A 22,655-nucleotide genomic window follows, 5' to 3' on the forward strand; every position below is an offset into this window, starting at 1 on the left:
ATATCTGAGAGTTTTCTCAGTGACTTAAGTGCAAACAGGAACATATTAGAAACACAGTTTAACAAGAGGTAACCAAATAGAGGGAGTTTGGTTTTTTTTACTCAGAATTAGATTTCTTGAGCTGTCCAAGAGAAGAAATGCATAAATTAATACAAAATAAAAGATCCTAGATGCAACATGTGTTATATCTCAAATGTTTTTTTGTATGTATCAAAATGTTTTAAAAGGCCAAACCACCTTATTTTTAGGAGGTAACTGAAGCATGGCATCTTAATTTGGCCCTTTGCTTCCTGTGGTAATAACTGCATGTATTTTTGTATGTAACTTTGCTGGCTTTGTCTGAAAATTCAATTTTTGATATCTTTCAACTTTTGACTGCTTGAATTTGTTGACTTTCTTTGAGAACAACTCTTTCACACATCATAGTCTAAATTACAAAATAGCTCTTCCTCTAGCCCCTGGCCTCCTGGCAAAATAGGATATGTTTCCATAGGTTGTGCATGCTAGTACATGTCAGTCAGAATGGACATTGACCTGACTGAAAGTGAGCCAGCTCTGAGGCAGAAGTCATATAGTCCTGTTAATGAAGTGTTTGAACTGGAGCTAATATATCCTAACTCTCAACATAGCTTTTGTATGGCCAGCTCAAAATGACTGGAAGCTTTTGAATCCATACATGGAACTATTACTAAAATAATGCCATTGGCTCTGATCAGAATTAGATTGGTTCAACAAGTTCAGGAGGACTTCTTTATCTGTTGACACTCAGATGTTTTGGAATTGACTTTGTCTTTTAAGAGGCAGGACAGGTTATGTGTTAATTCGTGGCTTGGGGTTTCCTCTCCATTCCTTGAAGTTGTATTCCATATATTTTCTCAATTGTTCATCCCTCTCTGCTAATTACCTTTTCTGTTCTGAAGTTGGTTTATTACTAAGGGAATTGTGTAAATTCAGGAGAAAGTGTCTTTTGTTCATATTTCTGCTGTGCAGGTCTGCGTCAGGAATTACCAATTTCAGGGTGAATTATTAGCTCTTCAGCACTGAGATGGTTTGTACTTTGAAGCACAGTCTAAAACAACCTAAATACCGGGTGTTTTGGTTTTTTTTAATATGGAATACATTTCAGAATTTTGTGTAAGAGGCTTTACAAGAACTTAAACTTAGCCTTTTTTTTAGGAAAACTGACATTTTCTTCTTTGTCCCTCCCACCCTTTAGGATGTGTCTTAATGAATATTCCAGAAAACCTGGGGACACTAAAAATTATCAGTGTCATAAGTGGTAACAGAAATACAATGTTTTCATTTTTAGACCAGTCCTAAATAGTTTTCTACTTCAGTGGATGTCAAAACTAGGGAAATAAGAAAATAATTAGAAGCAGATACCTAAATTGGGAAAATAGCAATAAATACTGATTAGTAATTAGAAGTGAACAGCAAAAGTTATCTTAAAAGTGTCAGATTTGCTGATTTAACAAAGGGTTACTCTGCATGATTTGTGTGCAGTACTGTCCATGTCGAGAAGGATAGTTCTGAGTGAGATCTATTTAATTACAGACATCACTAAACAGAAGGGCTACACACCAAAAGTAGACTTTAGAAATGTGTATGTCACTGAGTTAACAAGGAGAACTTACTGCTGAGTCACTGAAGAAAGATTTTTTACAATGCTCTCTGCTTGGCATTTGAGATAGAAAACAAGGTTTTTAGACTTAAGGAAACTGAAAAATGAATATTTGATTTCTAGCAGTTTCAATTCAGTTATTTTATTAAACATCTGTTTTCCAGGTGCAAAAACTGCAAGCTATTTTGAAGCCGATGATGCTGAGACGTCTCAAGGAGGATGTGGAAAAGAACCTGGCCCCCAAAGAGGAAACCATCATTGAAGTTGAGCTGACAAATATTCAGAAGAAATACTATCGTGCTATTCTTGAAAAGAATTTCACATTTCTTTCCAAGGGTGGAGGTCAGGCAAATGTACCTAATCTTTTAAACACTATGATGGAACTAAGAAAATGCTGCAATCATCCATACCTTATTAATGGTAGGCTGCCTACTTTTCTTCTCATTTGAAGAATGGTTATGAAAATGTTCACTAGTTATAATTCTATTTTAGCATGTCTTCTTATTTATTCATTTATTTTAAGTAGAAAAGTGAGATAACCTTTTAGATTTTCACAGGTATGGATATCTGCTAGCCAGGACAGTGCTGCTGTTGCAGCTGCTTTTTTCTGTGCTGCTTTTTTCTAAGGCTTTCTGACAGACTTAGCCCTGACTGAGTTAATGTTGGTTTTATAAAGTTTTCCTTTCTGTTATTTGTGAAAAACAAGACTTCAGTTATCATGCAGGTTGTTGGGTGCTAGCATGAATACGGTAATTTTTTCTTCACTTATGGTTTGCTGCTACTTACTTTCTTGCTGTCAAACATCATAAAGTAGTAACTTAAATTTTCTGAATAAAAGTTGCGGAGTAAGAAATTGTGATCAAGCCTGCTTTTATGACCACCTGTTGTCAGTTACTTTTCTTAATTTGACTAGTAAGAGAAAGATTAGGGTGAATTTCATACTAGACTTCAGTGACTTTTTCTGTGTGATAGTACTGGGTTTAGATCAGGATTATCTTTGGCAAGTAGTATGGAATCATAAAATATCTTAAGTTGAAAGGGAACCGTAGGGATTATTGAGTCCAACTCTCTGTTCCTCACAGAACTACCTAAAACTAAATCATATTACTTAAGGACCAGATGATCCTTGAACTCTACTTGTGGTGCCATGGCCACTTCCCTGGGGAGGCTGTTAAGTGACCAGCCCTGTGATGAACCAGCCAGCTCTGTCTGAAGTTATGCTAAACTTGTGTGTGCTGGTCAGTTCTTCCCTTTGGTGGTGCAACACAATCCTCCATACAGGGTTGCATTCTACTAGTTTCTTGTTTTCCAACTCCTGTTTCTTACTAGATATGATTTATGGTTGGTTTATGCTGGTTATAGGCTTCATGATGAGAGACTGTTTTGTTCCAGAGCCACATGTGTTTTCAGGTTTTTATTGTATGGCTTCCATATTGCAGTACTTAAGTTTTTTCTCTTCATATTTTTTGTTTAAATGGATGGGGGGGGGGGGGAAATGCTTAAACTGATTCATGAAATGATATCTAATTATATTTCATGCGCAAGTAATTATTCCAAAGACATAATATAGGCTTACTCCAAAGTACTTCAACTCATCCATGCTGGTGTCTGTTCAGTTTCTAAACTCAAATGGTATACAGTAAAGTAGCTTTGTGGTTCTGGTGCAGGGTTTGTTGGGGTTTTTTATTTGATTTTTTTGCTTAAGTTAATCCATTATATAAATGTGTTTATCAGAATAGTTTAGGCTGTTCAGGTTATGGGTGTCTGAATTGATGCTTCTTGGCTTTCAGCTAGTTTTTAACCTTGCTATTATTTTTCCTTATTTCATGTTTGTTGAAAGAAAAAAAAAAGAATATTCTGCTGCTACTTTATTTTGTCAAATAGAGTTTATGAGCAGTGATTGCAGCGTTGCCTACAGCAGTGGTTTTTTTTTCCTCAGAAGTCTTATATCATTTAATATAATTGAGACTGATAAAGTTCAGGTGTTAATTTAGAAAACCTCAAATATTTTTTCATTACTGTATCTTAATCTTAATAAAGGGAGGTGGGCTTGTCTCTTGAATGCATTTGCCTTTATCAAATATTTTTGTGATGTTTGGAACCTCTGGACTTGCTTGATATCATTTAGCAACATGGCAGATGGGTTGAGCCTTCAGATTTGATGGGAAAAAGAAATCCTGATGTGTTAGTGTGGAGATGGAACTAAACAAATACATCCTTTGTAGTCCTAGGGCAGAAAATTCTCCTACATGCTGTAGTCATCTGAGCCCAAGGCTTTATTTTGCTGATTGATATTTAACAACTTTGTAGTTAGTGTAATGGCACAAGTTTATTTTATTTCTGCTCAGATTTTTTGCAGTGTGAGTACTTAAGGTTGCCCAGTATTCTCCTGATGAATGACTTTTTGCAGTTACAAGTTCTGTTTTCTAAGCTTAACTGCTTTTATAAAAGTGTCTCTGAAGCCTCATTTTCTTCCCAGTTTGTGGGGTTTGTGAGCAAGCATTTTTATTTGAACATTTGAATCTGTTTTGTTTTGTGTAAGAGTTGCAAACAAGTCTTCTATATAACTTCAGTTAAGGCTATATGATGGAAGTTGTGTGGTAGGAGTTGAATGTAAAGTCAGGTTTTTGTTTCTTTCTTGATTGATGGATGTGTTCTGCTGAGACTAGGAGTAGGCTTCTAGAGGTAGTTACAGCATGTTGGGTATTCTCCAGTCAGCTTGGGTAAAGCATTGTCTGTCATTTTTCTTAGGGCTAGACTCCTTGTTTTTTCCATAGCAACCATTCTCAAGTATTTATACATCGTTCCTCTCTATCTCCAAGAACCAGCAGTGGGAAATGCCTCTATAGTTACACATCTTAGTGTTGACCACCAGAAAGGCTCCTTACTCTGTTTGTTGTGCCCTCTTGAGCCCTGGAAGCCTCTCCTAATGAAGAGTAGAAGTGGAGGTTTCCCTGATTGACCAACCCCACATTCTAATACCTTTCTTTCATCTCCTGCTAAATATCAGCTAGAATAGGAAGTAATTTTACAGATTGGCAAGTACTGCATCAAGTAACTTTTGGTAACAGGCTGCTCAATGGACATGACGTAATTGCAATTGAAGTAGGAATTAAAAAGAAAAGGTTGGTCTTCTACAGGATTTAGCTAGGACAAAGTTATTGAAAGAACAGATTTTTGGAGTTATCTGTACTGGATTTTGGTCTTGGTGAGACCAAGCTCTGATGCTGTAAATTCACCATGCAATAGACCAGATTGTGGGTTTGTTGTGGTGTGGTTTGCTTTTGCAGATGCTGTTCTTGCATATTGGGTTGCTTCACAGTAGTGAAACTTAAATCTGGATATCACAGTTGAGTCAGAAATAATTCCTGTAACCTGGAAAGATGACTGAAATTACTGTATAGGAGCTGCTTGACAGCCGGCTGTGTCCTGAAATTGCCAAAGTTCAGTACAGAATCGGAGATTTACTGCCCAAAATTCTGCCCGTTTTACCAAGATGGGCGGTGATATGATTGAAGGAAATTTGAGTGTCTGCTTACACTCCTTTCATTTGGGCTTACCTTCCTTATGTGCAAACCTTTAGGATGATCCAGGGATCCAGATAAGGAAAATCCAGGGACATAAATTTATCATGAAATGCAGTCACATCTTGAGTCCGTGAGGTTCTGTAAAAGGGAGAGGTGTGAGCGCAGGGAGCAGCACGGAGCTGAATTGCCAAAGTTCAGTACAGAATCGGAGATTTACTGCTCAAAATTCTGCCCGTTTTACCAAGACGGGCGGTGATATGATTGAAAGGAACTTTGAGTGTCTGCTTACACTGATTTCATTTGGGCTTACTGTCTTTATGTGTAAAGCTTTAGGATGATCCAGGGAGTCCAGATCAGGAAAATCTAGGGACGTAAAACTATCTTGAAATGCAATCGCATCTTGAGTCCGTGAGGTTCTGTAAAAGGGAGCGGTGTGAGCTCAGGAGCAGCACGGAGCTGTCAGGCAGCCTGCCCCGGGTGGGATCTGCTGCAGGCACCGCGTTACAGCAGGCACTGAACCAGCCTTCGCACAGCAAGGGCGCGTTCCGTGTTTGTTTACAGGCATCTCCTTAGAGCTGGGATTTGAGAGAGGGATGCTCAGCAGAAGCCTGGCAGTAAGCTGTTCTTCCCCCTCCCCCAACCCTTCCATCTTGCCTTGTGCTATTCAAAAGCAGTATTGGAGCTGAATATAAGACAAACTAGAAATATTTTATAAATGATGTTTTGTTGCCAAAAAAAAAAAAGCAGAGGGGAAGAAAAGATGGTTCAAAAAAGGGGCTTCTTTGGAAGTAAAATAAGCTTAGAACAAAGATTCCTAACATTTTACATGCCAAGATTGTCAATCTGATAGCTCTTGGAATTGCCGACTTTGTAGAAGTGACTTAAAAATGGAATAAAAGCATAGGAGAGATTGAAGAGAAAGCTTGAACTTGGTCTGTAGTCTTCCAATAGTAAGCAGAACAAGAAAATAGTTGCTGCTGTGCATATCATTCATAGGCAAAGTGAGTGGCAGGAGAGAACTTTTGGCTAATGCTGGAAAGAATAAATATGTTGGATAGCTTCATCAAACTGAACAAAAAAAACTACATTCAGTGAGAAAAAATGAAATAGAAGGTAAAATAATAATTTGATAGCTGCTTCTGCCCCCATTTTTTTGTTTGGATTTTTATTTTAAAATTAATAATGAAAGAAGCAGGTTCAGGTCATGTGGATGTTTAAGGCTGATTTTAGAGGCAGATATTAAATGTGATTTGTGTCCCTTGTATTTTCCTGTGTAAACAAGACATGGTTTTCTTTCATGTTACATTTTTAAAAGGAAAAAAAAATTTATCCGTTGAAATATGTTTAATTTTTTTCACCTTTTTCCATTTTTTTTCATTGAATTGTGTGTCAATAGTTCTATGAATTTATTTAGGAAAGAGTTTAATGTTGCTCAAAAGAGGAAAAAAAAGAATGAATTCTCAGAGCTATTTTTTATTTGTGCTGTATTTGTGTATATGTTTGCTTCAAATTTAAGCTTAATATATTTTATAAATGTTTATTTTTTTTTATAAATGTTTGTTCACATAGTGCTTAAAACATTCCTGCAGTTTCTATAGGGTATTGAAGGCGAACTCATTGTTTATTAATAAAACCCTTTGCAGTGTTCATGTATTGCTGTCCAATCTTTGCAGGTGCTGAAGAGAAAATTTTGGAAGAGTTTAAAGAAACACACAATGCCGACTCTCCAGATTTTCAGCTCCAGGCAATGATCCAGGCTGCTGGCAAGCTCGTACTGATTGACAAGCTGCTGCCAAAACTGAAGGCTGGTGGCCACAGGGTGCTTATCTTTTCCCAGATGGTGCGCTGCTTGGACATACTGGAAGACTACCTCATTCAAAGACGGTGAGAGCAACAATATAATACAATTATAAATAAACTGTGCCTTCCTCTGTGACCACTGCATTTAACCTGTGAGTAATCCATATAGAAAGGGAAGAAATTAAAACAGTGTTTTCTATAGTGATCTGACTTAGGGGAAGAGCAAACCTGGAGGTTGCAAGTACTGAGCCCTTTCTTTTGAGTGAATACAAAATGACCTCATTTGGAGAGCTTTAAACCTCTCAGTTAAATGTTTTGGTGGCTCTAGAGTTTTTTAGTTCAGGCCTAAATTTTTATCCAATTCCTTGGAGTGAAAGTCTGTTCTTTACCAAAGAAAGATACAAAGTAGTATGTCTTTTCTGATGCAGTTAGTCTCTTAGTTTGTTGTAGTTCTTCTAACCCCATAGAAGCATATTTGTCTTTGTTGTTTTTAATGGCATATTCTTTTAAAGAAGCAGTGCCATTGCAGTAAAGCAATCCCTATAATGCATCTCTTTTTCAGGTACCCGTACGAACGAATTGATGGTCGAGTGAGAGGCAACTTGCGTCAGGCAGCTATTGACAGGTTTTCAAGACCTGATTCTGATAGGTTTGTTTTCCTGCTGTGTACAAGGGCAGGAGGTTTGGGCATTAATCTTACTGCTGCTGATACCTGCATCATTTTTGATTCAGACTGGAATCCCCAAAATGACCTCCAGGTAATATTACAAGAGATGATTTTATTGAAAATTAAATTTTTCTTTGCCTTTTTACTGTGAAATTTTCTTCACTTACAAGAGGAACTATCTGTTGTTACTCTCTTGAAATCATAAACAATATTATTTATATTGAGAAAAAAAAACTTTTAAAGTAGGTTCTCTCTATTGGTTATTTCAAATTCTTTTTTCTTCCATTTGTAACACGTAACTGAATATTTTGCCTTTGTTTCTTCAGGCTCAAGCACGATGTCACAGAATAGGGCAGAGCAAATCAGTGAAAATTTACAGATTGATAACAAGGAATTCTTATGAAAGGGAAATGTTTGACAAAGCTAGCTTGAAGCTGGGCCTTGATAAGGCTGTACTACAATCTATGAGCGGAAGAGAAAATGCCACAAATGGGGTAAGGGATCTTTTTTTAAGATGCATTATCAACAAATGCTATGAAGGTGTTATACTTTGCTTGCTTGTGTGCGTTTTAGCTGGAGAACAGTGGTTTTCAGATGGAGTATGACTGATAGTTTAGTCGGGTTAAATAAGGGCATTGGCTGCATGAACTGGCTCAGCCTATCTAATGGCTCACTTACTGCCAAAAGGGGGCAAGTGGAGTCATGTTCCTTCCATCCTGATCCATTCTCATCATTCCACCCTTTACATTATGTTGATCCTGGCACTTTATGGAGTTCTTCTAGTTAACTTTTGCTGATGTAGCCTTTTTGCTTTGGGACTTACTTTGCTTTAGCTTTTTTGTCAGGTTAGTAAGTTAAATCTGCTCCCAGGAGGAGTTTAGCAGTCATCAAAGCTAAAGGGATTCAGTGACAATGAATTATTAAGTCGTTTAAACCACTCACATAATTTCACCCTGAGAATTTTGTTGTTTGTAGTCTTCTTTAGGAGGTGATTTCAGCATGAATGGGGTGGTTGACCACCACCACATTATCGTAGAGTTTCAGTTCTAAAAATGCCAAATACAAGGATGATCCATCTGATTGTGCTGTCAGGTGAACACATTGGCTGGTGTCAAAAAAACCCAAAACCATAACCTGTCTTATGTGTTACAGGTGCAACAGCTGTCTAAAAAAGAAATAGAAGATCTTCTTCGAAAGGGGGCATATGGTGCTCTGATGGATGAGGAAGATGAAGGGTCTAAGTTTTGTGAAGAGGATATCGATCAGATTCTCTTAAGGCGAACACACACAATTACTATTGAATCTGAAGGAAAAGGCTCAACATTTGCAAAGGTATGCATTGACATTCAGAGGAAAAGGAGTAAAATGTGACTATAGTAGATGGAAGTATATTAAATTGCCTTCTGTGTCAATTTTTTTTTGTGTACTTGTCTTCTTTCTTTCTTGATACTACCTCTTCCTAAGTATTGTATTTGCTAGTGAAAAACAGGTATTCTTCGTAGAATGCAGTTAAGAAATCAATCCACGTGCTTTTACTTTTACTAGGCTAGTTTTGTTGCATCTGGGAACAGGACAGATATTTCTTTGGATGACCCTAATTTCTGGCAGAAGTGGGCAAAGAAAGCTGAGCTGGATATCGATGCTCTAAATGGAAGGGTAAGCTTTATAACTCTTTCTAGTACAATTAAATTGAAGATTTTCTCCTCCCCCTCCACTCCCTCCTAAATTTATACATTTTCCCTATCATTTTAGAACAACCTAGTTATAGATACACCAAGAGTAAGGAAGCAAACCAGACTCTACAGTGCAGTCAAAGAGGATGAGCTGATGGAGTTTTCAGACCTGGAAAGCGATTCTGAGGAAAAGCCTAGCACAAAGCCCCGTAGGCCTCAGGACAAATCACAAGGTTATGCAAGAAGTGAATGTTTCAGGGTGGAGAAGAACTTGTTGGTTTATGGGTAAGATATGCAAATAGAATATACTAATTGTGGCTAAAGAGCTGAAAATAAATTATATATAGTAAATAACTCATCCTTCTCTTGGACACATTCGCATACTATCATACTGTATAATGCTTATACATGCCAGTCAGATTTGGTTTTGGTTGCTATATATATAAATTGCACTTATATGTGTTACTTAGTTTAAAGTATCTGAGTGTGTCACAGATGGCTATGAGCTCACTGGTAAGATAAGTGGTTTTCTGATGACAGAATATTTGTTTCTGGTTTCTCAGTGTAAAGAATTCTTGAGTTAATGAGTTTCAACCTCTCTTTTCTAAGTGTTGAAGAGAGTAATAGTGTATTTGTAAAGAACAAAGTGGTTTTAAAATCAACAGTCAATCTAGACTTTGTCACCACTTACATTCAGATACTTGATATTTTCCCCATTGAGTGTGCTAATTTGAATTTTATCTCTTTGCAAGCAGGTAGCTATATTTGACTTCTAACATGGTGGCCTTTAGAATGACTGTCTTTATTTTAGAAATTTAATTAAATTTAGTGTGCAACTGTTGCTAGTAATAGGTTTCTGATTCAAAATAGGAATTGTTCCTCAAATCCCATCATTGTAGGAATTGGTTGAGTTTCCTATTTGTAGCTTACTGGGACCTTTAGAGTTAAACATATGTACTTTATTAATTTGAGTGTAGTTCAATTGCAGCTTTACGAGCAGTGAACTTATTGCCTGTTCTGTAAAATAAACATTCTTAACTCTTTGGTGCTGGATGTTGTATTCCCTGACATAACCTGCAAATGCAAAATGCATTAACGCTAACACAGGAGGTCCCAAGTTGCTTGATACCAGGAGTTAAACTGAAAGTCACAAATTAAAATTCCAGTACCCTGGCTGTTGTATTGAACATATTTTTCTTGTAGCTGGGGTCGGTGGACTGACATCCTCTCACATGGGCGCTATAAACGTCAGCTAACAGAGCAAGATGTGGAAACCATCTGCCGGACTATCCTGGTGTATTGTCTTAATCATTACAAAGGGGATGAAAATATCAAAAGTTTCATCTGGGATCTGATCACTCCAACTGCAGATGGGCAAACTCGAGCTTTGGTTAATCATTCCGGTATGTCTACCACAATCAAATAATGATGCTAGTAAATAGGAAAGAATTGCTTCAGTCGTGCTATGTGTTGGGTTTAAACTATAGCCATTCTGACATGTCGTAGGATCTTGTCAGATTTTATGAGTAAGGTGGGCTTTGACTTGGTCTGTACTTAAAGGGGAAGTCTCCCTCAGACACTTTGTAGAATGCAGTGCTCTTTCCTTTAAATCGGTTTTAAACAAATATTGCGGCATTATTTTTTGCTGGCACCTACTGCTGGATTTAATCTCTTTTAAATTGCCATTAGTCAGAAAGCTTGTTTCCTTACGGCCATTTAGATTCATGAGAGTTTTTACAAGAAATATTTATATAACACCATTTTCTGGCTAGCACTCTGAATTTTTGAAATCTTCACACCTAAATTTGCATGAAAGTTTTGGTTGATTTTGTTACTTCCAATTTTCTGTACTGAGTCATGTTGCTGTTCAGTTTTTGGTGGTTGTGTTGCCCTCAAAGTAATGGATACTTAGCTTTAAACATATGTTTATAATGTTGTTTGGGGTAAAAGTTTTTCTATTCCGATTGTGTAAGAAATATTGGGGGTTTTCTAGGTCTGTCTGCACCAGTGCCCAGAGGGAGGAAAGGGAAGAAAGTAAAAGCCCAGAGTTCACAGCCAATGCTGCAGGATGCTGATTGGCTCACAACCTGTAATCCAGATGTATTATTTCAAGAAGACAGCTATAGGAAACATCTTAAACATCACTGTAATAAGTAAGTACTAATAAATGTTTCATTTAGAGGTTTGAGATTTTTTTTAAACTACATGCTTTTGAAAAGTCCACAACTTTGGATATATTGATAGAACACAGGGACATTTAATAGGATATAAAGGCTATTATTACTTTTTAATTTGGGGATAATCATCTTAACAGATATCTGGACACTTCTGTAAGCTCTTTGTGACAGATCAGCACAGTCCTGAAGAAAATTATTCTCTTCCTACTAAATAAGAATGGAATCAGATAGTGTTGGTTTTTTACCATAGAAAGTAAAGACTATAGTCCTACACTAAGTCTATTTCACTTGACAACTGGCTATCTTTGAACAAAAGCAGTTTGTTTCTTACCTTCATGTGGAGTCGCTCAGGCTGGTATTTAAAGTTCTGTTCCATAGATGTTAAACTCATATATCCAGTTCTTAATTTCAGGCGTTTCATGTAGTAGTTCACCTATATGTGGGCATACATTTTCTCTTTATTCTTTCTCTCCCTTCCTCTCTTGTTCTCCTCAGAGACTATTAATGTATATATAATATATATAAATTATCTATATAAATAGGCAATAATATAATATGTAATAAATATACAGAATATTTATTCTTTCTCCTTTGAGATGAAATTTCTCACCAAACTCTTTTACCTGAATTGATTTGTCCTGATTTGATTTTTGAAATTCTAAACATGTAACTAAACCAAAAGCTTTTGGGGATAAAGGTCAATGTATATAATGTTTTATTGTTTCATGAATGTCTCTTAAGAGCCTTCCTTACATATTTTCTGGCTTTTGTTTTATTATATCTTATTTTTGTGTCAGCTTTCTTTGATGCCATCTCAGTTTTGCTTACTATATTCTGCACATAGACACTAAACCTTGTCCCAAAAATACCTTGGTTTAGAGCTGAGGACGTGGTTGATTGATTTTGGGATGTTTGTTTTTGTTTTTAAATTTCTACTCTTCATTATATATATATCATGCAGTTGTAATGCACTGTTACCGAAAGGTCATCATTACTTTTGTGGTTTGAATATATATTGGGTCTCATTAATGCTGTTTGGTGGAAAGATACTATTGATTTGAAAAGTACCTGTGAGCTGTCAATAGGGGGTGTGATGTGAAGGAGGAAAGGCATTTAAGGGGTTTATTAGCTCATTTCCAGATGCTAACCAAGCTTAATTCTTAGCTGATGACAACAGATACTCATAGAATCACGTTAGTGAGTGCACTTCCAAATAAAGTGCTTTCTGATTTTTCTGAACTGTTACTCAGGTCTGTTATTACATTTCACTTGCTCTTAAAGTAATAAAATTCTTTCCTGTCACATTATTTTAAACTCTCAGGTAACATGTCTTCATTACTTGCTATATCAGTTTGCAGATCTGACTTAATTTTTTAAATACTTCTTCTTTAGTAATACAATAGAACAATTGCAAGGACCGGGAAGACTGGTAAATATGCAAGAATGTTTTCAGTTGCTATCTTTTTCCTTCACTTCCCAGATTCACCAGGACTAAATGAATTGTAGAAGCTACATGTTTTTAGCACAGGTAAAATCAAACAGAGGTGGAGCCAGTTAATAATCTGAGTAATTTCCTTGAAAAGGTACCAGTTGAAGTTGGCTTTTAAGAATTGGTGTCCTTTCCTTAAGAACTGTGTATCCTGGTTTAATGCATAGGACTCCTGGAAGGTGCAAAGAGCCTCTGGTTTTTGGTTTATCTTGGGTTTTATTTCGTGCTTCTCCTCTTTGGCTTGATGTAACAGCTGTTATTGCTTAATACTATGACAGAGACTCTCAACAGCTTATTTACATAGCCACACAGGGAGCAGGGACACCTTACTGGTCCCAGTTACTGTGCATACAGAAAGAAGCATGTCTGACATGTTTTGAATTGCAGACATGACCTTCATTCACATCCCTGCTCTTCCGAGGTTTGATTGAATAACACGTGTGAAACCGGGTATTGCTCTAGTTGCATCTGATCTCTAACAAGGACCTCTCAAAACTGGTGGTGGTCTAAATTTTTCATGCAAGTGGGTGATCAGATTACTGCTTCCCTGGTCACCCTTGCTGTTCAGGAGCAGCAGTAATTCAGCAGTTGCTGTGATGAATTTAGGTACAGTGAGAGGGCAGGTTGAGTAATCTCCATCTTAGCTGGTACTGGTTTTACTTCATGAACTAGGCAGCAGGGGGTGCCCTGAATTGGGTAAACATAGGAGAGCAGGATTATTTTCAGGTAGATACTTTTTCTACAGAAATGACCTCTTTTCTAGTCTCCTTGAAAAGCCGGTCTGCCATTCTCTCTCCTGCCAGCTTTGAGTGTGACCACAACACCTGACAGCACTTCCAAAAATGACTGCAGTATTGCAGAAATGGGGAAAAATAAACTTGGCAACGAAGATTTTTCACTTCCTTGTAACAGTTAGGTTGTGCATAGGTAAAATTTAATAGCAGTTTGAACTATAAAGAGTAAAAATAGTTAATATCTCCCAAGGGAAATGGGGGATTATTTTTCCCCCCCATTCTCAGAAGCAAAAAGTTGTATAATCTGAAAAACCTGACATTCCATATTGAGGGTTTATTGTAAGGTAGTAAAACCAGATTTTATATCTCGTTTATTCCTACAACTTCTGATGTGCTTCCAAAAATGGTATTAAGGCAGCAGCTGAGGAAATTTTATGAGATAATGAAGCAGAACAGTTACTGAAAGCCATCTGCTCAGTTGTTTACAAACTTGCTTCAATACTTCAGAGGCAGTGGTAGAGTACGTGTCTAAACTTCACAAGCTGCACTAGGTAGAACTAAATGAAATGCGCCGGGGCCGGGCTGAGCTGGGTCCCTCTCTGTGCAGTGTAAGCAGTTGCCAGGCAGGCCTGTTGGAAGCCAGCAGAAAGCACCACACAGAGGTGATTATGTGCCACCATCTGTCACGCTTCAAGCCTACCATACAGCATGGCTAATCAGCCTTGGCAGGATGATGGATGAACAGCAGCAGCTGCCAAAAGCCACTGTTGGCAAACAGTCCTGAAGTTAAGAACTTTTTCCCCCCTCTGCCTTCCTCTCCAGGGTCCTGCTGCGTGTCCGCATGCTCTACTATCTACGACAAGAAGTTATAGGGGACCAAGCAGACAAGATCTTAGAGGGTGCTGACTCAAGGTTAGTGCAAGTGCAGGTTTATTTTTTGCTTTATGACTCTGGCTTTTGTAAAGTACACATACTATAATAATGCAGTGTTTAAAGGTGGTTACACTTTATCTCTTATATGTCTGTTCTCAGCCGTATTGTTTTATGAAGTGCAGCGGGTCATTTTCCTGGGGGAGGAAATGATGTGGGAAATGACAGAAGTGGATTTGCAGCTCTGCTAATATTGAGGGATTATTCTATCTCAATTAAAAAAATTAAAAAAATACTAAGACCTTAAATTAATCATATTTAGATAACCATTTGACTCCCAAAATAGCCTAATGTTGGGGGGGGGCGGTGGCGCTATTTGTGTTGTTTTTTGGTTGATTAATTATTTTTTGTTGTGTGTTTGTTTAACCATCCTAATTATTTTTAAGAGTATTTCAATTTCTGTATTGGGCTTTGGGGTGGTTTTCCAGGTCAAAATTTATATTTACAGAACAGCATAAAACACTTGGGCTTTTTAGGATGGTTTGTTTTGGTGTTTTTTTTTTTTTTTTTTAATCTTTGTCTAGTAATACCTTTGAGAACATGTATAATGCTGTCTTCACAGTGAAGTAGATATATGGATACCTGAGCCATTCCATGCCGAAGTTCCTGCAGACTGGTGGGATAAGGAGGCAGATAAATCCCTTTTAATTGGAGTATTTAAACACGGTAAGTGGTGTCTCACTCTCAACAAAACTCAGTTGTAAAGCTTTCAGCGTGTAGGACTGTTCAGTCATAATATTAACAAGTATTGTTCCAAAGAACTGTTGGCTTGTATCTCCCTTTTTTCTTGCCTGCATTAAAAACCTAATATGAGCTGTAAATATCAGATGCTGTTTTTAAATGTTTGCAGAACATTTGAGAAGAAAACATTACTTTCTTGGCTGTAAATAAAACAAAGCCATATTTGTTTAAATAATAGCCAAATAGTAAGATAGATCTCCATAAACTTTGCTTCCAGCACTGCTTCACTTGCTAGCTCTGCCAACCAGTGTCAAAGTGGACGGTGGGCTTAACCTCTGCTATTAATCTGTACAAGTGCCTCCTGGGCTTTGTTCCAAGCAATATTTCACAAATGTCAGTGTTGAGAACTCCCGGCTCCCTTGAGTGGGATGCAGCCTTGTTAACTTTGAAAGGCTGGGGATGCAGAGCTGGCATGATATATACAGTGAGCGATTCCTGATTATAATCCCAATTCTCTGGAGGTCGCAGAGGTATTCTCAGCAGCCCAGCCTGACTAAAGGGGAGAATGATGGCTTATAAAACCTTTCATGATTACAGTTTGGCTTGAGGCTCTACAGCAGTTAGGAGCAGTGTGTTGTAGTACAAATCCTAATTGAATTGTGCTGTTCTGCCTATGTACAGCAGCTCTGTGTTGTGGGCTCAGCTGAGGCAAGTCTAGTCTAAAAATCATTTTCCTGCAGTGCACTGTTGGGATCTGCCATTTTCCATCTAGTCAACTTGGGCAGTAAAAAAGCAAACAGCAGTTTGAAAACCATAGAGGGAACAGTGTCATCTTACTGACATGCATCATCCTAAACCTAATAAGACAGGTTCGTTGGCCTTACGTATAACCCATGTATGCAGCATTTTTGCAGCCTATATTGAGGGTTCCAGCAGGGCTGGAGCTATTGAAAGTGTGTCTGTCAGTGTGTGTGTGTGTCTGTGCGCCCCTGTTAGTGTCTGCGTGTTTCCACTGGCGAGTATTGAATGTCAAGAACCAAAGTCATAAAGGAAACTTAAAGAAGTTTTTCACTTGTGAAAGATTTTTATTTTACTTTATAACAACATGAAATTTGATGCTTTTTTCACTATCTTATCTGTGTTAATGTTGGGATTATGTTAATGTTGATGGGAAAATGTTTCTGTGCTGTTGGAATTCACCAACATGAACAATTTTTTAATATTAATTAAATGTTTCCAGCGTGGCAATAGCACCTGTGTTTTATTTAATAATAAATTAATGAATCCAGAAAATTGTACTTCTACTGCCTAGACCTGTTCTATTCACAGCTGGTCATAGCTTTTAAAAAGGCATTTGTCTCCCACTCTGCACACAGGTTATGAGAAGTACAATTCCATGAGAGCTGATCCAGCACTGTGCTTTCTGGAACGGGTTGGCATGCCTGATGCAAAGGCCATAGCTGCTGAACAGAGAGGGACAGACATGTTAGCAGATGGCGGTGATGGGTAAGGAGGACATGAAAAAATTAATAAACTTTATCAGCGTTGTATATGTTGGCATGGGTTCATATGTCATATTATACTTACATGTTGCCTGAGGATATGAAGTGATCGTATGATGTACAAAGTACATAGATTTGTTTACACAGTTGAGCATGAAATACAAATGTGTAACTTGATACACCATACTGATGGCTTTTGTAGCTTTTTTGCTTTTGTCCAGAAAATCAGCCCCCTCTCAAAAACCAGTATTTTTCTTGTAAAAATTTTAAAAATATTTCATAGGGGTGAATTCGACAGAGAGGATGAAGATCCAGAATATAAGCCAACCAGAACTCCCTTCAAGGATGAAATTGATGTAAGAACTCCAAATTTTCTCTAATTACAAATATGTACAATTACAAGTGATTCTCCATATTTATTTTAATGTGTGTTTTTTAAGTTTGAGAGCTACCGGATAAACACTCCTTAAAAAGATTGTTTGCTGCTGTGTTTGAGAGATGACATATTTTTCTTCTCAAATTATGACATATGGTCAAAACTGAAAACTAAAATAACTTCTGTCTTCTCCCCAAGGAATTCGCAAACTCACCTCCAGAAGACAAAGAGGAGTCCATAGAATTACACCCAAGTAAGTCTATAGCAAAAAAATTTAAAAAGCAAAAAGGGATCGTTTAGTGAAAAGTGGACTGTTTATATTAGCACATGAGGGGATAGGAGATGTTTTGGGACAATACCACAGAAAGCTTTTTGCTGCCAAATCTCTTCATGCTTCACATTTTTCAAAACAATTACATACTGTCTTTGAATAATCCACATTATGGTTCTCTGGATTTCTAATTACATAGTAGAAACCATGATGATAAAGACCGGATGTTTCATAATGCAGCCGTTGATGGTTTTGCTGATATAATCTTGGAAGTTACAAATACGTTGTTTCCTCAGTATGGAGGAAAATTGCCAAGTTTAAGTGAGAATAATAAAGTGGGAAATGATAAGCATAGGTGTTTCCTCAGAGGCAGAATGATCTTCTTAGTAATGTATTTAAAGATGCATTGCATTAATTTAAATACTTACAGTGTTCATAATATGCTTGCATTCATAACATCGAATTATAGTGCTTGATGGTTATCTCTAAATGCTTCACAAGCATTTCTGAGTTCCTAGAGTTGGATGATTTGATTCTATTTTCTATCTCTTACCAATAGTTACCCTGTTTCTAATTCATTATGCACCAGTATTAGAGGCGCATGTTCTTATCTGATAAAACAGGAATCCAGTTATAGCCATAGAAACTGAAATGTTTAGTGTTGGTTTTGCAGTGCAAATACTTCTCTGTTCTCTAGGCAAGCACAGTGAAAGCAATGCTGAGTTAGGGCAACTCTACTGGCCCAACACTTCAACCCTGACTACCCGTCTGCGTCGCCTCATTACTGCCTATCAGCGCAGCTATAAAAGGCAACAAATGAGGCAAGAGGCACTAATGAAGACTGACCGCAGGAGACGTCGGCCTCGAGAAGAAGTGAGGGCACTGGAGGCAGAAAGGGAAGCCATAATAACTGAGAAACGACAAAAGTGAGTTTCCCGGTGATAATCTTTCTTTAAATCTTATTTAAGCTTGTGTGTCACCCATACAGCTCTTCTGTTTTGAAAGAATAAACTCAGGGGGTTTGGGGGCTTCTAAAAGTGTTTGGAATCTTAACTATCCAGTGGCCTCACTTCTCTTGCTTCTTCCTTGACTAGATGGACAAGAAGAGAAGAAGCCGATTTTTATCGTGTGGTGTCTACTTTTGGAGTTATTTTTGATCCTGTAAAACATCAGTTTGAGTGGAATCAATTCAGAGCATTTGCCAGGCTTGACAAAAAGTCCGATGAAAGCTTGGAAAAGTATTTTAATGGCTTTGTGAATATGTGTAGACGCGAGTGTGCCGAATGCCAGTCAAACCAGATGATGGTAAGTTTAAACTGACTCTGGAAATCAACATGACTATTGTGAGACCATGGGCCTGTTGAAACTTCATGCCCAGGTGTAATGATTTTGAAGTGGGTGTGCATTCAATCCATGTTAAACAGCACAACTTGGTGTCCTTGCAGAACCTCCTGATCTTTCCACGCTGATTGAGCCGATCACAGAGGAGCGTGCTTCTAGAACTTTATATCGCATCGAGCTGCTGCGCAAGATCCGCGAACAGGTCCTCCATCACCCGCAGCTGGGGGAGAGGCTAAAGCTTTGCCAGCCAAGTCTGGACCTGCCAGAGTGGTGGGAGTGTGGTAAACATGATAAAGACTTACTGATTGGTGCTGCTAAACATGGAGTCAGTAGGACAGATTATCACATTCTGAATGATCCTGAACTCTCTTTTCTTGAGGCTCACAAAAACTTTGCTCAAAACAGAGGGACAGGTAATGCAAATACTGTGTCTTCTGTAAACCCTCTGGGCGCTGGCTGCAGTCAAACACCCCCAATTGTCCCATCCACACCAGTACAAGAAGAAAAAACTACAGAACCAACAGAGTCTAAAGTTGAAGGGTCTGAAAATCCAGCAGCCAAAGAAAAGTCTGAAATCAAAGAGGAGACAGATACTACAGATAAGGACACTAAACCAGACTGTGATGCTGAGGCTGAGCCTGGCTCTGTTAAATGTGAATTGAAAGACATAGAAATGAGTACAGATGTAGATCCGAAATCTATTTCTGAGAAAGGTTCAGAAGAAGATGAAGAGGAGAAACTGGAAGATGATGATAAATCAGAAGAATCCTCCCAACCTGAAGGTAATACATTGGTCAGATCAGTTCTGTGTGCTTAGCACAAGCCCCACAGCTGTTGTAGCTCATGCCAGCTGGTAAGTGGCACACAGAGTGCTATTCTTGAGTATGGGATGGGCTGCATGCAGCAGTTCCTCTGCCCTTCCACATATCAGGTGGCTAAATAAGCTTTCATAAGAACCATCCAGCATCAGCAGGGTATTCCCCCACAAGGGATGATTTCCGGGAAAGCTCACTGAGTCAATAAGCATGGTCTCTGTGCCAAATGTGGAAGGCTGGAGCTCTGCTGTAGTAATTACTGAACAAAAGCCCGAGTTAGAAATGTTGTGTGAAGCCTGGTTGCCTTACCTTATCTATCTGGGTAGACAGTGGATGTTAATGCCTGGTCATGATTGTTATTCAGCAGGAGCAGTTTCTCAGGGTAAGAATTTTGATGAAGAAAGCAATGCCTCTATGAGTACCGCAAGGGATGAAACACGCGATGGATTCTACATGGAAGACGGGGACCCCTCTGTGGTTCAGCTGCTTCATGAGAGAACATTTGCCTTCTCATTCTGGCCTAAGGTTGGTTAGGGGTAGAAAGACATCTGTCTCTTTTAATTTCAGTAAAATATAGGAAATGTGCTTGAAAAGTAACAGTGAGCTTTGTGTGGTACTGCACTTCTGGCAGGCAAGAGACCTTTTTCTGTGAATGTTTTGTGGGATGGCACTTTTTTCTTTAAGCTCATACAAACTAGCAGTGGAAATAAAAGAAATTGCTCCTTTTTTTTGTAAAATAGTGTCATTTAGTAAAACAATGGACTGCTGGCAGACATGAACTCTTCATAGGGTCCATAACTTTTTGTCAGCAGAGTCCCACCTCTTGCACCAGTGTACAGTTTTGGATTAGGCATTTTTCCTGCAGAGCAATCTGCAGAGACTTTAAAAGATCACCTTTTTATTTTGGGGTGAGGAGACTGTAGGGAAGAGTTTTGGTGACCTACATGATCTAAGCCATTATGTAATATTGACAGATGTAATTGTATTAAGGTATCCTGCAAACATAAGCAGCAGTTTTAGGTAGAATGAAGCTGTATCTTATTTTGGTAACAGTGCCGAAAATTATCTAATATAAAATGCTTTTAAAAATGCAAAACTGTAACCTTGTAATAAAGCCATACTTAATTTAGTACTCTCCTTTGCAGTAAGGGGAGAGAGAAAAATAAAGTAGTAATAGTCTTAAGCTTACTAATCACCATAACAGAGCCATCTGGTTGGGGCAGGGAGGGGGAAGGGAGTAGCAGGGCAAGAGGACCTTGCTCTTAATAGGCTTATTTCTGGGGAAAGCAAGCAGTCTGTTGCAGCTGCTGAGATTTGCTAGTGGCTTCTGCACTGTTTTGCTTTTCAGGAAGCTAACTGATGCTCATATTCCCTAACCAGCAGTATTTCTTAGTCACAAAGTTTCTACTACTTCAGACAGGCTAGTCTGGAATGTGCTTGGATACTGAAATGGAAAAAAAAATCAAATAATGCTCGTCTGCTTTCAGCAAATATTTTGGAAACATGGGCTAAAATCTTTTTCCAGTCATAGTGTGAAAGTAGAACAGAAAATCCTTCATCAGTATAGGTTCAGCATAAGTAGACTAATAAACATAATTAGAGATTTTTAGTGTACACGCTTCAGTGAAATTTGAAGTGATAATGGGCGTGGAATGAAAATTGACATTCATTAGATGTCCCTAGGTTGGTGCCCGTTTCATAATGTTGAACTTTATTAATAGTGACGCTAATGAGGATCCACTTCCTAGGACAGAATTGCAGATCCAGCCTCTTGGATCTTGAGAACAGCTTTAAGATACTGATTGCAGATGTGTTTATTTTCCCTTCCTAACTGTTGATGTCTCTAACTACTGAAGTTTTGTAAAACAACAGTGAGTTTCTATTAAATTTTTCAGTTAGTGCATTGTCATACAGAAAACTTTGTCTTTTCTCTTCCCCTCACAATATAAATGCAGCTTTTAAAACCTATTATTCCACAAAATTGTGTTAGTGTCTTGCAAGGTGATCAGTTTATTCCTAATATGCAAGAACAGTTATTTCTGAATGTCTTCCTTAAGCTATGGATACGGGACTGTGTCGTAAGACTCATTTGAGTTTAAAAGGTGACATTTACGCTGAGGGTTCATTACATACTTTTCCTTTTTACAGGACCGAGTAATGATCAACCGATTAGACAACATCTGTGAGGCAGTGCTGAAAGGGAAGTGGCCAGTAAATAGGCGCCAGATGTTTGATTTCCAGGGGCTCATACCTGGGTACACTCCAACAGCTGTGGACAGCCCTCTACAGAAAAGGAGCTTTGCAGAGCTCTCCATGGTTGGGCAAGCCAGTGTCAGTGGCAGTGAAGATCTCAATGCTTCTCCTCAGTTATCAAAGGCAAGGCTACAGCATTCTCTTGTTTACATAAAACATTTTATCTTGCATGAGCTTCTCTTTTGTAATAGATAATAAACCAGCATGAATAAAATAGGAAAAACATCAAAGTGTTTCTTTGAATAAAATGAAGGCTTTGTTTTTAGAGTTATGTGTTTGGAGTTTTGTTTTTAACTCAGCATAGCAAACAGAGCTTTGCTAATGTTTGGAAATGCTTGGTTTTTTATTAGGAAGATGCACTCAATTTATCAGTTCCACGTCAGAGGAGGAGGAGACGAAGAAAGATTGAAATTGAGGCTGAGAGAGCTGCCAAGAGGAGAAATCTTATGGAAATGGTTGCCCAGTTACGTGAGTCTCAGGTGGTCTCAGAAAATGGACAAGAAAAGGTTGTAGATTTATCAAAGGCCTCACGAGAGGCAACAAGTTCTACCTCAAATTTTTCATCTGTTACTTCAAAGTTTATCTTGCCTAATGTCTCCACACCTGTGTCTGATGCCTTTAAAACTCAAATGGAGCTGCTGCAAGCAGGTCTTTCACGCACACCCACAAGGCATCTACTAAATGGCTCTTTAATAGATGGAGAACCACCCATGAAGAGGAGGAGAGGAAGGAGGAAAAATGTAGAAGGGCTTGATCTGTTATTTATGAGCAACAAACGGACATCATTGACTGTAGTAA

The 22,655-nt window shown here is 38.1% G+C and overlaps 1 protein-coding gene across 1 annotated transcript in view; it reads left to right on the forward strand.

The window, feature by feature from the left end:
* CHD7 (chromodomain helicase DNA binding protein 7) overlaps positions 1-22,655 on the forward strand; it is a 132,463-nt gene that overhangs the window by 102,787 nt on the left and 7,021 nt on the right. The window contains 21 exon segments of the mRNA XM_030971645.1: positions 1,786-2,041; positions 6,822-7,032; positions 7,511-7,706; positions 7,942-8,109; positions 8,768-8,947; positions 9,161-9,271; positions 9,368-9,573; positions 10,492-10,691; positions 11,282-11,441; positions 14,511-14,600; positions 15,181-15,284; positions 16,676-16,805; positions 17,085-17,157; positions 17,376-17,430; positions 18,146-18,374; positions 18,543-18,717; positions 18,720-18,753; positions 18,894-19,571; positions 19,969-20,129; positions 21,753-21,980; positions 22,208-22,651. Coding sequence (XP_030827505.1) covers positions 1,786-2,041; positions 6,822-7,032; positions 7,511-7,706; positions 7,942-8,109; positions 8,768-8,947; positions 9,161-9,271; positions 9,368-9,573; positions 10,492-10,691; positions 11,282-11,441; positions 14,511-14,600; positions 15,181-15,284; positions 16,676-16,805; positions 17,085-17,157; positions 17,376-17,430; positions 18,146-18,374; positions 18,543-18,717; positions 18,720-18,753; positions 18,894-19,571; positions 19,969-20,129; positions 21,753-21,980; positions 22,208-22,651 — 4,089 coding nt within the window.

This window comes from Camarhynchus parvulus, chromosome 2 (assembly GCF_901933205.1).
Source record: "Camarhynchus parvulus chromosome 2, STF_HiC, whole genome shotgun sequence".
NCBI lineage: Eukaryota > Metazoa > Chordata > Aves > Passeriformes > Thraupidae > Camarhynchus > Camarhynchus parvulus.